The 17,165-nt window shown below is 44.8% G+C and overlaps 1 protein-coding gene across 1 annotated transcript; it reads left to right on the forward strand.

The window, feature by feature from the left end:
- The first annotated feature begins 6,237 nt into the window (after window positions 1-6,237).
- On the forward strand, window positions 6,238-7,953 carry LOC125549261 (LRR receptor kinase BAK1-like). Its single transcript, XM_048712712.1, has 7 exons — window positions 6,238-6,381; window positions 6,490-6,622; window positions 6,817-6,888; window positions 6,977-7,120; window positions 7,220-7,372; window positions 7,478-7,530; window positions 7,640-7,953. The coding sequence occupies exons 1-7, from the start codon at window positions 6,303-6,305 to the stop codon at window positions 7,678-7,680; spliced, it is 675 nt and encodes a 224-aa protein (XP_048568669.1). The 5' UTR covers window positions 6,238-6,302; the 3' UTR covers window positions 7,681-7,953.
- The last annotated feature ends 9,212 nt before the right edge of the window (window positions 7,954-17,165 follow it).

The raw sequence follows: 17,165 nt of genomic DNA on the forward strand, positions 1-17,165 counted from the left end.
GCATGAACCAGTACTACAGTTTCTTAGTAAGCTGTTTTTAGTCCCACCTCGCGAAGAGAGAGGCACTAGGAGCGGTTTATAAGCCCTGAGTGCAGAGACGATGAAGAAGAGGCTCAATGCTCACGTTGCTTAGCTTCAAGCCTTGAGGAATATGGTAGACTGCACGGAGCTATGTGCAGTGCCGTTTACACTATTCCGAAAGGCTTGAAGCTAATTAACGAGCATTTTTAATAACGTGCGACCAATAGTGATCGTATTGAACTACGGTCACATCTATAATGGAAAGATGGTAAGATTTTTACTATTTGTCCTTAGTGCATCTTTTGCATACATTATTTTTGAAGCTAAGCTTTCATTGCTAAGTATATTAATTATTATACGATGTTCTTCAACAGGGACTCCCGATGACAGTTGTGCCTCAGTGGATCGAGACAAAAGGTTGCATGTCAATGGTTAGCTTACGACCAAGATATCCTACATTGCACATGAGTGCATTCAGGATTTCTGAAAGCGATGAATGCTTAATAGTGAAAGATTGGAGCAAAATTGTTAACGATCCCAGAGAAGTACTAGGGGGCAGCAAGGAGAAGCGCATCCCACGATTAGGAGACAGATTCATCTGCATGCTCCAGTATGATGAATCAGGAGAGCTATACATGTTCTATGCTATTTTACCTGAGAGGGAGCAGCATGAGTGATTTAGCTAGTTCATGCTCTTAGTACTTGTCCTCTCATGTCCATATTCTCGTCCTGAACTTAATTAATATCAAAGAGTGATTTGCTTGTGAACGCTTATAATATCATGACCATGTTGAACTCGATGATATCTTTGCTTCTGTTACAAGTGAATGTTTCTTCTTTAAGCTAGTGTTGGTGGTGATTAGATAGCGGTAATGACTATGATGATTAAATAGTGGTAATGGCGACTACAATGATTTTTAGCTAGCTAGTATATACTGTTGTTGGTGATGATATGATGCAAGAGTTTATATATTAATATGTGATGATGGTGATGATGATGATGATGATGAGTTATTATATATATCATTTGTGAAAGAAACCGCAAATTAGTTTGAACTGGATGGATCCTAGCTAAGTGATCAAGTATATATATATATATATGCCATATCCATATTACTTGATCACTTAGGTGATCAAGTAATATATATGGATATATGGCATATACTTGATCACTCAGCTAGCTAATCCACATATGCATCCAGTCAAAACTAATCTGCGGTACTTTCACCTAATGATTTAACAACTCATTATAACGTAAAACAGTCCTAAATTAAATTGATAACACAAATTTAAAGGAAAAATAAAAATAAAACCAAAACCCACAAACATTTAGTACCGGTTGGTGTTACCGCACGGTACTAATGATCTACCGCACCCGTGGCCTGGCTCGTGCCACGTGGTGGCACTTTAGCGCCGGTTCGTGCCGAACCGGTACTAAAGGGGGGAGGGGCCCTTTAGTGCCCACCCTTTAGTGCCGGTTATGGAACCGGCACTAAAGGCCTTTACGAACCGGGACTAAAGCCCGGTTCTGCACTAGTGGATGAGTACAAAAATTACACTTCTTATATCTATACCAATTGTGACGGTTAAGGTTGTCTTTGTTTAGCATAACTCCTCTAACGTGTGAGTGTGTCTCATGGTATCCAGCCGGGAACCAAGCCTTTGATCTGGACAAGAATCACTAAAAAAATGGGAAAGGCTGTAGCCAGTGCAAGCTCTTCTCAGCTGGATCAAGTAAAACGAGAGGAATGAGCAGTTTTAACATGGTCCCTCTTACCCCCTTTTTTCACATGAGAGGTAAGAGTATAAAATAGATCTTAGCCGTTGATCTCATCAATGAATGGCTTGATTGACTCTTACCTTCTTACCTCACATGTAAAAAAAGGAGGTAAGAGGGACCATGTTAAAATTTGCCGAGAGGAATAGGGCGGGCACACATGGCACTTTTCGGTCTTTCTTTTGGGGTTGCTTTCGCCGGTGGCTCATTAAATTAGTACTCCCTCTGTATACTCCCTCCATTCGATAATATAGTGTATATAGATTTTCTAAAAAGTCAAACTTTACAAATTTTGATAAAGTTTATAAACAAAACTGTTTATATCTAAAATACAAAATATATACAATAGGAAGAGTACGTCTTGTGATGTATCTAAGGATATATATTTGGAATTCTAGATGTATATGTTTTTACCTATAAACTTAGTTAAAGTTTGTAAAGTTTGACTTTCTAAAAAATCAATATGCACTACATTATAAAACGGAGGGAGTATAATAAAAGACGTTTCTTGACAAATATTATGATACAGAGATAATATAACTTACAACAACGAGAACAGAAAACATCACCGCAAATCCCGAGTCTCACTAAGGTATGAAATACAACCCTGGGCCACATGTGGCTCGAAAACCCCATTGTGGCTTCCCTTGGTGTATGTGTGTGGTGATGTTGGATGTGTGCATCCTAAATTATGCAGAGACTGAGAGCGTGCTAATCGTTTTTATCTCTTTATTCTTTATTTCAAGTTAACGAAACCATCATTTATCAGAAAAAATCAACATTGATGGCTTTTATTTGAAGACGTCTACAACAGTTAGGTATCAAGACATGACTCGCGCATGTAACGATGACCATCAATATTTCACACCTGGCATGTCCACAAACCGAGCACACATTTTGCTGACTAGTTATATCCCTAAAGGACAAGAATAAAAAGATCAACCACCAGAAAAAAAAATTGAAAAACACAATCAATGCAAATATCAAGGGCGAGAGCTAAATCTAGGACAAACCACTTGTTGGCATCTCACACACTTTTCATTTTTCTATTATTTAGACAACCCTACTCTAGAAATTTCTATTAGGATATTTGTTAGACTTGTACAATGTAAGAAAATGATTATCTCGATGTTCTAAAGGAGAGAGAGGGAACAAAAATAGAGAAAAACACACTATGTATATCTAAATAATGGCACAAAATATACCATAGAAAAATGTGATTTTATTTACATTTTTTCTTGCCTTGGTATATTTCAAAAGAATTATTTCATTAAATGTCGTTCAATATTTTAACGATGAATAGAGTTTAATCGCATTGGTTTTGATAGGATATCTGAAATCTATATTAGTCAAGTTTGATATTTTAACATGCTCCCTCTTACCCCCTCTTTTTACATGTGAGGTAACAAGGTAATAGTTAATCAACCCACTAATTAATGAGATCAATGGCTCAGAGCTACTATATACGTTTATCTCTCATGTGAAAAGAGGGGGGGGCTAAGAGGGAGAATGTTAAAACTGCTCAGATAATATTGTTAGATGCAATTGAAAAAGAATAATTAAGATTGTAAGTTGTATCACTGAAAATACACAATTAAGATTGTTAACTAAATGATTTATACATAAATAAAAAAATTAGAATTAAAGGGTCCACCACAAGCGAAAGACACACTAGCAGTCAACTGGGAAGTGGTCCCCTAGTGATCAGAGGCAATCGGTAAGGCTAGGGTTTTCCATTTGGCAGGCACTGCAGAATAATTTGTATTGTTAACTAAATGATTTATGAATAAGTAAAAAAAATGTAATGGTCCACCATGAGCGAAAGACACAATAGGAGACAACTAGTAGGCGATGCACTAGCGACCGGCAAACAATCACTAGGGCAAGGGTTTTTGTTTGATATGCACTGCAGAACGATTTGTGGCATTTTGATTTTTCTTTATTGTGTTCAAGGACTACGCCAGGAAAACATGACCGATGAGATGGTTTTTGACACCATTGAAGCATGTCCATGCTGAAGGATCTCCCGCTAGACAAAAGAATAAACGATTTTGGGGGAATATCTAGGCAATTGGCTAGAAGAAAGTGTCAAAGTAATGTGAGAAATATCAAACTGCTAGAGGAAAGAAACTTGGAGTTCATGCATAGTTCTCTCTGTACGAACCACTGGTAAGATTTTATCTTTGTACTTCACTAGAAGACCTAGTACGACTTTTAATTCAAAAAGGTGCTACATTTAATTTTTCTTTGAATCTAGATAAATTTTTCATCTTATTGGGAAGTGTGATCCACGGGTTGATACTACATACCAATAGGGAGAATGGCCCTATGATTCATCCGAAAGGAATAAAGGTTCAACGGATCAGACCGGGCGCTCATCGGCTTCCTCTAGTTGTTTTAGTTATGGTAGTTAGAGGTCCAGTGATGCTAACAATGGCCGGAGATGAAAGCCTCGATGAGGGACCCCCACTCCTTGGCGTAAGTTCTACGAGATCAGGAATAGTCGGAGGACTCTCACATTGGTGAGAACTCCAAGGGACGATATGAGGAACTCGACCAAGCTCAATAAGAAATATGTTGAAACAAGGCAATCCTCAGACAGGTATGCAAGGCAGGACATGACCGAGCGATCTCCTGTTCATGAGGGGCAGCCCAGAACTTTCCTTTGTGGACCAAGGGCATGATTGAAGGGTCAGCTCACACAATTATTATCACAACATGAGCCCTAGGTCAAAGAAGAGGAGTGAAAGGCAGGCTTGGGTCCTAAAGGACGATGTTGATAGGCACGCGCTCCAGCATATGTGTTTGTGGGTGAGAAGCGACAGAAAACAGTTTTGGCATTTGATAGGATCTCGGAACCAAATCACATACATCGGGGCCAATGATCCTCTTGGTTTGGAACTGTCGAGGCTTGGGATGGACTTGATAATGGGTGAACTCGGAGAGCTGATATGATTCTACGACTCAGTGATTGTATTTTTGTGTCAAACAAAAAGAAGTCAGGGTTTGTATTGATAGTAGTGACCAAAATGGTTGCCAACAGGGGTGAGGTAGTGGGGGCTATGGACAAACTTAGAGCGTGTTTGGTTGAGTTCCAGGAGCAAAGTTGCCTGGCCTGAGACCTCCCTGGGTTGTGCTTGGTCGTTGTTTGGTTGGTAGCCTAAAATCCCAGGCATGTCCCTGGCCTGGAGCTGACATGCACCTAATTAGCCTGGGTAGATCACAGGCAGTTTGATTAGCCTGGACCAGGCCGACGGAACCAGACGCCTGGCCTCCAGGCAGATGCGTTTGGGGTCAATTAGCAAGTTGTATACTGCACTTTTTGTCAACTCAACTGTCCCATCTAATTATTTAATATTTAAGTACTTGTCCCAGGCCAGGCTTGCAACCAAACATCACATGCACACAACAGCCTGGCCAGGCAAAAATCCTCCTTCTCCCAGGCTACTATCAGGCATCAACTTTTGCCAGGCATCACACCCAGGACATGAACCAAACATGCCCTTAAATGGTGCCTTTGGTTTTAGGCAATTGTATCTGTGGATTGTGTGGTGAAAAGTGGTGGTCTGGCCCTTTGGTAGAGAGAGCGCACAGGTTTCTATTGGCCATGGTGTCAATACTATATAGATGATGCTTTCAAACTATGACTCTAAGGATATTCACATCCGAAGCTCTCCACTTGATTTGGCGTGAGACGGCTGTGTTCAAAATCAAGAGAAAAACTGGTTCAGTAACGAAGATATAGTTCCTAGTTTAACTTCTACCCTAGACCCTTCACCCTCACCCTAATGTAAAAGGAAGTTTTCTCAAATTTGACCTGGTATATGCCTGTCACGTGTCACTTAAACAAGTATGGGGCGCTGAAGCAACGTGTCTATTTTTTTTCTTGAAACATGCATCCCTTCCCTGATCTAAACTTCCAAATGTAGTCGTACTGTCGAAGTACCAAATGGTGCAATTTTTTCTGATGTGAAGAACAAAATTCTTCACCACGTCCAAACCAAAACCCACGTCCTTCCAGCAGGAAGCTGTCGATTTGGCACATCTTGACCGGCCTGATTTTAGCTGAAGTACCAAATAGTTGCAGAAAGGTCAGTCCAACATGTGGTTTTAGCTGAAGAGTCGAGTCAGTTTACCTGAGTGGAAGAGCGGGAGACCGATTGTGAAATAAATTATCTCGAGCGGAGGGTCCCATGGACCATGGTGTAGCTACTCTGCAGGCCGATGTATATACAATTCTTCTAGCATTTCAGCTGAGCCTTCGTTGGTCAAAATAGCAAATATTATACACGAGTTTCTTGAACACTTTTCGCCACAAGAGCACAAGATAAAGGTCAACAGAGGAGAAAAGCCTAGGCCGGACCAGGAAATTTCAAAGCTTTGGGACGACCCAGAGCACCATTATTCGATCTGATCTGTAACCCAGTAGAACTGCATATAAGGACCCGTACGCCCTCCTGATCTAGCATACAGAGCACACGTACTACACCTCACGGTTCCAGCAATGGCAGCTCAGACCGGAGCAGTGCTCCTCCTCGTCGGCCTCCTTGCTCTTGCAACCATGGCCAGCAGCAACACTGAAGGTGCTGGTAGTACATGCTAATTACTTTTGCTACTCTCAAGTCTCAAGTGACTTACTTGTTGCTCAAAGATTTGGTGTTGAATCACGTACAATTTGTTGGTACCCGAAGGCGACATCCTTTACTCGCAAAGGCAGGTGTGGAAGGATCCCAACAACGTTCTGACAAGCTGGGATCCGACGCTTGTCAACCCCTGCACTTGGTTCCATGTCACCTGCAACCTCGACAACTCCGTCACCCGAGTGTATGCCACTCCTCTTTTCACACATCTGCAATTAGTTTCATGATAAAGTTACCACTCTGCTTGTCTGCATGCAGTTTGTACAAAAAAATTCAACATCAAAGAACTTTTAATTTGGACAAAAATTGCATCATTCTTCTTGAATCTCTACATAATAAATTAACTAAATCATACTTGTGTTCTTCCTCACTGTACAGGGATTTGGGGAACGCAGGCATCTCAGGCACCCTGATTCCTCAACTGGGACAACTGAAGAACCTGCAGTACCTGTAAGAAACTAGTGCAACTTGCTGCAGAGTGCAGACTTGTCAAATTACACTCAGAATTTTCTACAGAATGACCTTCTCATGTTCATAGGGAGCTATACGGGAACAATATGAGTGGACCAATACCAACGACCCTGGGCAACCTGACACGCCTGGTCAGCCTTGATCTCTACGACAACCATCTCACCGGAGTGATACCTTCCTCGCTTGGGGCAGTTGGGACACTGCGTTTCTTGTATGAGTCTTTCTGCAATGAATTTCAGTCGACGAGATGCTGAAATGCATACTAATTGTCTCCAACTGCTGAAAACAATGTGTTGGTGCCTATCTTCAGGAGGTTGCATGGGAACAAACTGGCAGGGAGTATACCGGCATCGTTGGGCCGTCTGACGAAGCTTGTCGAGCTGGAGCTTCAGGAGAACATGCTGAGCGGCACGGTGCCGCTGGAGATCCTCTCACTTGTTCTTGTTGGGGACTTGACTGAACTGTGAGTAGTGCGGTTTTGTTTCACACACCAGAATTGCATCCACTTCCTTCCTTTCTTTTCCTTCCCAGTGACTTCCTCTTACAATATTTATTTACCTTTGCGTAGGAATGTCGCCAAGAACAATCTTGCCGGCACTGTCATATCATCTAAACCAAGAGGTAGGGATCCATATATTTGTAATCTGCAACTCTGACGGATTAAATTGCCCTGCAGTTGTATTTTTTTTGATGTGTACAATATATCTAAACCGATTGGAATCTTTTGCAGTGGCTACGGTCATCCATGACACGCTCAAGACTACAAGCTGAACACTAGTGGCAACCTAAACTTTTGTAAGAATAAACTAAATGATTTCTAATTCTGAAATGGCTGGCAGTAGCTGTAGCTGCGGCCTGAGCTTTTGTAGACCTCTATTCTGGTAAGGCTCTGGGGACTTACCTCCGTTTCAAGAAAAAAGAGGAAGTTGTGGTTGAAAGCATTGTAATTACTAGCAACCTTTACCCGCATATCCTGTGTAATCTATTTGGTGTCGTGTCTCACTATAAACTATAAAAACCCTTGCCACATGTGGCTTCCCTTGCTGTGTGCTAAAGGGAGCATGTTATGGCCCTCAGTGTTTTTGACGGCTTGAAGGCTATCTAGGATAATCATTATCATCAATGGATTTTATTTGAAAACGTCTACAATAATTATGTATCTAAGACAACTCTCTAAGTTAAGGTCCCTGATGCTGCTACCGCAACGGCGTTTCTAGAACAAGTGTCTGACGAGGAGGCATCGGTTCCTGGAGGTGGAGTTCAGTTTTTTTAGTCAAAACAACGCATTTTATTTATTCATCAAAGTTTAAAGGGGTGCAAAGGTTGCTAGGAGGGTTAGAGAGCCAAAGATGACGTCCCACTCCCAAGTTAGTAGCCATACTTGAAAAATTATGAGCTTCAAAGTTTTGCTCGCGCTGCTCGTGGCATATTTCACATGCCAGAAAAGTAGACTTATGAGAATTGATCTCTCTCGCAATCAGAAAATAACTCCCTAAATGTTGCGCAGCTCTCAACTCGTTTGTGACTCTCAGACAGTCGGTGGCGATGGAGATCTTGTGCAAAGCAAAATCTTCCACCAGAGCATGAGCTTCCCTACACGCATAAGCTTCGAGAGTTTCTAGATCAAGTACACCCTCGTATACCACATCAGATGCTCCAAGGAATGTAGCCCCGCCGCACCTCGGTTTGCTGTCTTCCGGACAGAAGCATCAACATTTAATTTATTAAAGGTTACTAGGAGGTGGAGTTCATTTTTTTAGAGGCAAAGGTGGAGTTCATTTTTCTTTTTAGCGTGGTTCGGCCCAACCCCAAGGTTACCGGCCCAAACTGGATGCGCTGAGAGCATATAGGCGAAGGAACATGCACATCTGTGCTCGTGATCAGGTTTTTTCCCTCACGTTAGGGTTTTCTTCTCTCGGGGGCGATCTCGCCGCCGTTGAGTCCTTCACTCCCCTGCCGCCGTTTTTCTCCCTGGTCTCCGCCTACAAGGGCTGGGGGGCGGTCGCTGATCGTACCTCATCTCGAAGGAACCGGGGAGAGGCAGACCTAGGGTTCACAACAAAACCCGATCAGATCTTCGTCGGGTTAGGGACTAATGGCATCTGAAGGGGCGTCAGGCTCCGCGGGGGTCAGCGATGTGGAACGGATGATGGAAGAATTGGGCCTGAAAGAGGAAGACTTGGATGATGTGGTGTTTGATGAGCAAGAGGCGCCGCCGGAAGAACCTCGATGGATCGCGATCGCCAAGGTCAACACCACAAAATCCTATAGTCAAACTTGGTTCTATAGGAACATGAGATCTGCATGGGACATAGCGCAGGTAGCAAAGTTCAAAGCTCTTGAAGATAACCTGTACACGATCCAATTCTCTTGCTTGGGTGACTGGGAGAGAGTTATGCATGATGGCCCTTGGAACTTCAGAGGGGATGCAGTGATCATAGCACCGTATGATGGAATTTCAAAACCATCGACGGTCAAGCTGGAGACAATTGATATATGGATTCAAATCCACGATGTGCCTGATCTATACGCCCATCTGGTTAAACCGCTTGCTGCTAAGGTGGGGGAGGTGCTCTTCGCAGAAGCCCCATCACATGATTTTATGGGGAACGTCTATCGAGTCTGGGTTAGGATCAATGTGTTCAAACCTCTCAAGAACGCAGTCTCAATGATAAGATATCGCAAGAGACAGATCTATAAGGTTAAATACGAGAAGTTACCAGATTGGTGTGCTGTTTGTGGTATGCTAGGGCATCTTTTTAAGGAGCATGGTAACGGAATCCACCCCAGATCAGCTTTGGTCTTCAAAGAGCTCAGAGCAGAATGGGCTATGCGCACTGGTCGCGGCCCTGGAGAAGGTAGGGGACGAAGAGGAGGTCGAAGGGGAGGCCGGTCTGGCGGACGGTCAGGCGGCAGTTTTGAAATGGAAAGAGGCAATTATTCAGCAGACAAGTCCAAGGAAAAAGCACACGAGGAGGAAGAACTAGAGGATAGGGAAAGGGATGAGGATGTGGACATGGACAATACGAACAGGAAAAGGATCGCACCGGGGTGCTGCATGGTTATCAGGTGACCCCCCCAGTCCAGGACGCTGAAGGTAATGAGCTGGCCATCGTGGCATCTGCAGGCTCGGGAGTTAGTCCTCTTCCTCTCAGAGATCTCAAGAGGACGAGGATCAGCGGCGAAGAGAAAGAGGGATCAACTTCTGCGGTGAAAAATTTGGCGGGCTCCTTCGAGGGGCGCCGCCATGCCCAATGAGTGCTCTATGCTGGAACTGCCGCGGAGCAGGCAAACCTGCGGCAGTCCGAGAGCTTCGCGAGTTCGCGAGGAAGTTTGCCCCTACCGTGCTTGGGATTGTTGAGACTCAGATCTCCGGTGCACGTGTAGAAGCTGTAGCAAGTACATTAGGTTATGAAAACTCTTATGCAATTAATAGCCAGGGAAGGAGTGGTGGAATAGGAATTTTTTGGAATAATATAAGCAATGTTGAAATCTTGGGCGATTCTTGCTATCATATTGATGCTAAAGTGCAGGAGGAAGGACAGGAACCGTGGCGTTTTACAGTCATATACGGAGAAGCACAAACGAACCTGAGGCATCAGGCATGGGATGTGTTGAAAGGAATATCAACTTTGAATGATCTGCCGTGGTTATGTATGGGGGATTTTAATGAAGTGCTACGTCCGGATGAACACCAAGGACTAGCTAATCGCAGCAATGCGCAAATACAAGCGTTTTGGGACGCGGTCGATGTTTGCATGCTCATGGATTTAGGGCATTAGGGACGTTTCTGGACTTTTGAAAAAAGAGTGGCAGGGGGCTCTTACACTCGAGTCAGGTTAGACCGGGCGCTGGCATCTCCAAGCTGGTGCACGCGTTTCCCGCTGGCAACACTCAGTCACCACTCGGCCGCATCGTCTGATCATGGACCAATTTTCCTTCAGTTTGAGAATACACAAGTAAGCAGCTCAGCCCCAAAGGTTTTTCGTTATGAAGTAATGTGGGAAAAACATGAGGAATGGCAGCAGAACATCTCAGCCCGGTGGAATGCGGTTTCACCTGGGTATGGCGTTGGTGATTTCCGGGACAAGCTTCTGAGAATATCCAAAGAACTTACTTCCTGGAGCAGAGAATCTTTTGGCAGCGTAAGAAAGGAGATAAAGGACCTAAATCGTCAACTGCAAAGTTGCGTGATGACCCAGCCCGAACTGGCCCATCACATGTGGAGATCAAAATTTGTGATAGATTGGTAGAGCTATACCACAGGGAGAAAATAATGTGGCGCCAATGATCCCGGCTACAATGGTTGACGGAGGGGGATAGAAACACGAGGTTCTTTCGTATGAGGGTGAGTATGAGACGGAAAAAGAACATGATTAAAGCGCTTTATAACTCCCTTGGCATATATACAGAGGATCCTGCGGAGTTGAAGGCGATGGTGTTGGATTTCTACAAATCTCTGTATACGTCCGAAGGGCTTCAGGGCATTGATGAGGTTTTGAGACATGTCCCACGCAAAGTGACACCGGAGATGAATGAATCCATATGTGCACCATATTCAAGTGAAGAAGTTAAGCATGCCCTTTTCCAGATGTTCCCCACAAAGGCACCGGGGCCTGACGGCTTCCCAGCACATTTTTATCAGAGGCACTGCGATTTGTGTGGTGATGAAGTAACTTCGGTGGTGTTAAGAATAATCAGAGGAGAATAAAGCCTAGAAAGTATTAATGATACAGTCCTTGTCTTGATCCCAAAGGTAATGAATCCGTCTCTGTTGACTCAATTTCGGCCTATTAGCCTCTGCAATGTGCTTTACAAGATCGCCTCAAAAGTGGTGGCCAATAGACTGAAGGTAGTTTTGCCAGATATCATATCGGAGGAGAAGTCAGCCTTTGTCCCAGGTAGACTCATAAATGATAACATTATATGTGCTTATGAATGCCTTCACTTCATGAAGAGGAACAGGTCCAAATCAAACATTTTTTGCGCGGTGAAGCTTGACATGATGAAGGCATATGACAGACTAGAGTGGGATTACTTGCAAGCAATCATGGGAAAATTGGGTTTTGCTACTCAATGGATACAGATAGTCATGGCCATGGTTAGGTATGTCTCTTTCTCGGTCTTGTTCAATGGAGAAAAGCTTGAACAGTTCAAACCGTCGAGAGGAATTCGACAGGGAGATCCTATTTCCCCTTATCTATTCTTACTTGCAGCAGAGGGCCTTTCGTGCCTATTAAAATCTAGTTCACAGTCGTCTTTGCTCGAAATCAAGGTGGCCCCCACAGCTCCAGCTGTTAACCACCTATTTTTTGCAGATGACAGCCTGCTGCTTTTCAAGTCCAGCATTGAGGGTGCAAATCTGGTTTCAAACCTGTTGGATGTTTATTGTGCGGCATCAGGACAGCGAGTGAATCATGATAAGTCATCAATTTTCTTCAGTAAAGGGTGCCCTGATGCTCTCAAGCAGGAGGTGAAAAACTGTTTAAATGTGCAGAACGAGTCCCTTAGTGAGAAATACTTGGGCTTGCCAACAGAAGTGGGGCAGTCGAAGAATGGCACTTTTAAATATCTAAGGGACAGGATCTGGGAGAAGATCAAGGGTTGGATGGAGAAACTTCTGTCAGCTGCCGGGAAAGAGGTTCTCATCAAATCAGTAGCACAATCCATACCCGTTTTTTCAATGTCTTGTTTCAGACTTCCAAGAGGCTTATGTGAAAGTATCACCTCGATCATAAGACAGTTTTGGTGGGGAAGCAAGCAAGGGAAGAGAAGGCCTTGTTGGGTGTCATGGGACGTTATCACACAGCCAAAAAATCTGGGGGGTTTGGGCTTTAGAGACATGGAACTTTTTAATCTTGCTTTATTAGCAAGACAATCGTGGAGATTGTTGAACGAGCCCAACTCCCTCAGTGCGAGACTATTGAAGGCTGTTTATTTTCCTGATACTACAATCCTAGAGGCAGAGCTGGGCCACCATCCTTCACAGATTTGGCGAGCTGTCCTAGATGGCCGAGATATCATGCGACTTGGCATTGTGCATAGAATAGGAGATGGAACCACAACACATATCTGGACAGACAATTGGATACCCCGGGATCTTTTATATCGACCGATCAGAGCCATGGTTGACAACCCACCGCAACTTGTGTCTGAGCTAATCGATGCAACAACGGCAAGCTGGAACGAGGAGCTAGTACGCCAAGTGTTCACTCCTCTAGATGTTGAATCAGTTCTCAAGATCCCACTATGTACCAGGCAAATTGATGATTTTTGGGCTTGGGCCGGGGACCCTAAGGGCATTTTCTCGGTAAGATCAGCATATAACTTACTTAGCTGAGTCAAAAGAGGAAGAGAAGCATGGCTAGTGGGAAGCGACGATACCTCAAATGTCGAGGGCGAGCGGTGGGGCTGGACGTTGGTCTGGAAACTTCAGGTTCCTTCCAAGCTTAAGGTGTTCACATGGCAGTGGCACAACATTCCATTCCAACAAATGACGTGCTACACCGACAAAACATGTCAGACTCTCATGTTTGTGCCATCTGCGGTATGGAAGATAGCTGGCGACACTCCTTGTTGGATTGCACTTTATCTCGGAGCATGTGGGCACTGTCAAATGAGGAGCTAGTTCAACACATGTGTATGAATAAAGATGAAGATGCAAAGGCCTGGTTATTTGCCATGAGCGACTCAATCTCACAGAAGGAATTCACCATTCTCATCACCACCCTATGGGCCATCTGGTATGCACGTCGTAAAGTTATCCACGAGGGAATCTTGCAGACACCCTTTGCAACACATGCATTCATAAATAGATTCCTGGCTGACCTGGAGTGCATGGCCTCTCCACCGCCTGCTGCTCGAGAGTCAACTCCAGTTCGGCCTAGGGGCTGGTTACCACCCCCAGAGGATCATGCAAAGATTAACTCGGATGCCGCAGTTTCAGGGTCAGGCCGTTTTGGTGCGGTTGTGGCGATTTGCCGGGATGAAACAGGAATCTTCCAAGGAGCGTCAGCTGTTGTGTTTGGGAGCATTGAGGATCCGGAGGTGCTTGAGGTTCTTGGCATCCGAGAAGCCTTAGCTCTAGCTAATGATCTATACATCCAAAAGGTGTCGATTGCATCCGATTGCAAAGCCACGGTGGAGGCAATTGGGAAAGGTAACTCATCTGAATATGGGGCAGTGGTGATGGAGATTAATCACATGTCTACAGATTTCAATTCTTGTATTTTCTTTCATGAGTTTAGAACCTCGAATGTCGAGGCCCACAAGCTTGCAAAGCATTCCTTAACTCTAGGGACCGGTCGCCATGTTTGGTTAGGCCACCCTGGAGAGCTTAGTTTCGTCCCTGTAAACGTTGTGACGGGTTAATAAAAAGCTTTGCGAGTTTGCCTCAAAAAAATGCACATGCATGAGTCATCGATGACCAGATCCTGAAGCAACCTCTCTCTCGGCTTGTATCTTTGTACCTCACCTACTCTTTTCCCATGTTCCTCATCTCCTTCAGACATGTTCCTCACTGTCAGGTCCTCCCCTTCGGCTAGCCCAGAAGTGGAGACAAACAGCGAGGCTGAGAGCCAGCCAGGTGCAAGGCGTGGAGAAGAAGACAGGCGGGACCCACCAGCAGAAGAGGAGAATTAGTCACGCTGTGCTAGTGTGCGTATGACATGTGGGCCATAGGCCAGTTGGCATGGCTATTTAACGCATCGGTGTGCACAGTACTATTCATGTTGAATGAAAAGTATGTGAAACTATCTCATCCTCCTCTCCTCGCCACCCGACTGATCCCTCCCGTTCGATTCGCAAGGGTTGTTACAGCTTTGATATTCCGAGCCCAGTTTCGATCCGCTGTCGCACCATAATTCCTTAATCGGTCGTAACACCCAGTACGAACGGTGACTTGTTGCTTCGATGATGAGACGCAGAATACCAAGCAGGGTAGGCTCGATTCGGGGCAGCTGCCGCAGGCCACGCCCTCCGTGCAAACCAAGTTCATGCTGCAAACCATGGAAGGGGTGCAGAAGACCCTGGAAGAACTGCACCCAAAAAATTTGTCTCTCCCTACCATGGTCCAACAGTGGAGCATGCAAGTGGCGGATTCCGGTGAGGATCTCGACATGGTCAAGTGCTAGCAGGCAACCCATCGCACCCCCACATCTACATCGACGACGCCTCCGACCGCGCCCTCACCAACAACGGACCACCCCTCCACCTTTGACCACATCCACCACAACTCCACAAGTTCGCCGCCAGCGTGTCAAGCACTAGGACCAGAGCGCCATTAGGGTACACACGACCACAAACAATCCCACCGCCATCGTCATGAAAAAACTATGATCATAAGCCATTGAAGCATGATTTTCCACGCTTATGGGTGACACATCGCGCCTCTCGTTTGACCTCTGTCGGACCTACTTCGATCTCTACCAAACTCTGGAGCAGTGGGTGGTCACGACCATCGGACCATGTTGTACATGGAAGGACACGCCGCGTTGTGATGTCAAACGTACAAGCGCTTATATGGCCTCGGCGATTGGTCCACTTTCACTGCAGTGGTGCACGCTGAGCTTGGGAAGGATGGGTTCGACACGCTGCTCCACCGCCTACATCACCTCAAACAAACCGGGCACTGTTGCTGGCTACCGCATGGTGTTCGAAACAATCGTGTATCATTTGATCGCTCTGGACCCTACTCTGAATCAGAAGTTCTTCGTCTCCTAGTTCATCATCGGCTTGCACGACGAGGTGCGTGATACATCTCCAATGTATCTATAATTTTTGATTGCTCCATGCTATATTATCTACTGTTTTGGGCAATATTGGGCTTTATTATCCACTTTTATATTATTATTGGGACTAACCTATTAACCGGAGGCCCAGCCCAGATTTGCTGTTTTATGCCTATTTCAGTGTTTTGAAGAAAAGGAATATCAGACGGAGTCAAAACAGAACGAAATCAACTGGAGAAGTTATTTTTGGAAGGAAACACACCTGATGGATTTGGACCCCACGTCAGAAGATACGGGAGCTGCCCACGAGGGTGGGGGCATGCCCACCCCCCTAGGGCGCGCCCCCCTGCCTCGTGGGGCCCCCGTAGCTCCTCTGACGTACCTCTTGCACCCATATATACCTACGTAACCTAAAACTTCCAAAGCGCACAATAGATCAGGAGTTCCGCCGCCAGAAGCCTCCGTAGCCACCGAAAACCAATCTAGACCCGTTCCGGCACCCTGCCGGATGGGGCAATCCCTCTCCGGTGGTCATCTTCATCATCCCGGTGCTCTCCATGATGAGGAGGGAGTAGTTCTCCCTCGGGGATGAGGGTATGTACCAGTAGCTATGTGTTTGATCTCTCTCTCTCTCTCTCGTGTTCTTGAGATGATACGATCTTGATGTATCACGAGCTTTGCTATTATATTTGGATCCTATGATGTTTCTTCCCTCCTCTTCTCTCTTGTAATGAATTGAGTTTCCCCTTTGAAGTAATCTTATCGGATTGAGTCTTTAAATATTTGAGAACACTTGACGTATGTCTTGCCGTGGATATCTGTGGTGACAATGGGATATCACGTGATTCACTTGATGTATGTTTTGGTGATCAACTTGCGGGTTCCACCCATGAACCTATGCATAGGGGTTGGCACACGTTTTCGTCGTGATTCTCTGGTAGAAACTTTGGGGCACTCTTTGAGGTCCTTTGTGTTGGTTGAATAGATGAATCTGAGATTGTGTGATGCATATTGTATAATCATGCCCACGGATACTTGAGGTGACATTGTACTATCTAGGTGACATTAGGGTTTTGGTTGATTTGTATCTTAAGGTGTTATTCTAGTACGAACTCTAGGGTTGTTTGTGACACTTATAGGAATAGCCCAACGGATTGATTGGAAAGAATAACTTTGAGGTGGTTTCGTACCCTACCATAATCTCTTCGTTCGTTCTCCGTTATTAGTGACTTTGGAGTGACTCTTTGTTGCATGTTGAGGGATAGTTTTATGATCCAATTATGTTAGTATTGTTGAGAGGACTTACACTAGTGAAAGTATGAACCCTAGGCCTTGTTTCCTAGCATTGCAATACCGTTTACGCTCACTTTTATCATTAGTTACCTTGTTGTTTTTCTAATTTCAGATTACAAATACTATTATCTACCATCCATATACCACTTGTATCACCATCTCTTCGCCGAACTAGTGCACCTATACAATTTACCATTGTATTGGGTGTGTTGGGGACACAAGAGACTCTTTGTT

The sequence above is a fragment of the Triticum urartu genome, chromosome 3, assembly GCF_003073215.2.
Source record: "Triticum urartu cultivar G1812 chromosome 3, Tu2.1, whole genome shotgun sequence".
NCBI classification, from domain to species: Eukaryota; Viridiplantae; Streptophyta; class Magnoliopsida; order Poales; family Poaceae; genus Triticum; species Triticum urartu.

What these genes read in the sequence shown, in the direction of transcription:
- LOC125549261 (XM_048712712.1), top strand. Translation starts at nt 6,303, where the DNA reads ATGGCAGCTCAGACCGGAGCAGTGCTCCTCCTCGTCGGCCTCCTTGCT. An exon ending in GTTGGGACACTGCGTTTCTT is followed by an intron (nt 7,121 to 7,219) that starts GTATGAGTCTTT and finishes GCCTATCTTCAG; the next exon opens with GAGGTTGCATGGGAACAAAC. An exon ending in CATATCATCTAAACCAAGAG is followed by an intron (nt 7,531 to 7,639) that starts GTAGGGATCCAT and finishes AATCTTTTGCAG; the next exon opens with TGGCTACGGTCATCCATGAC.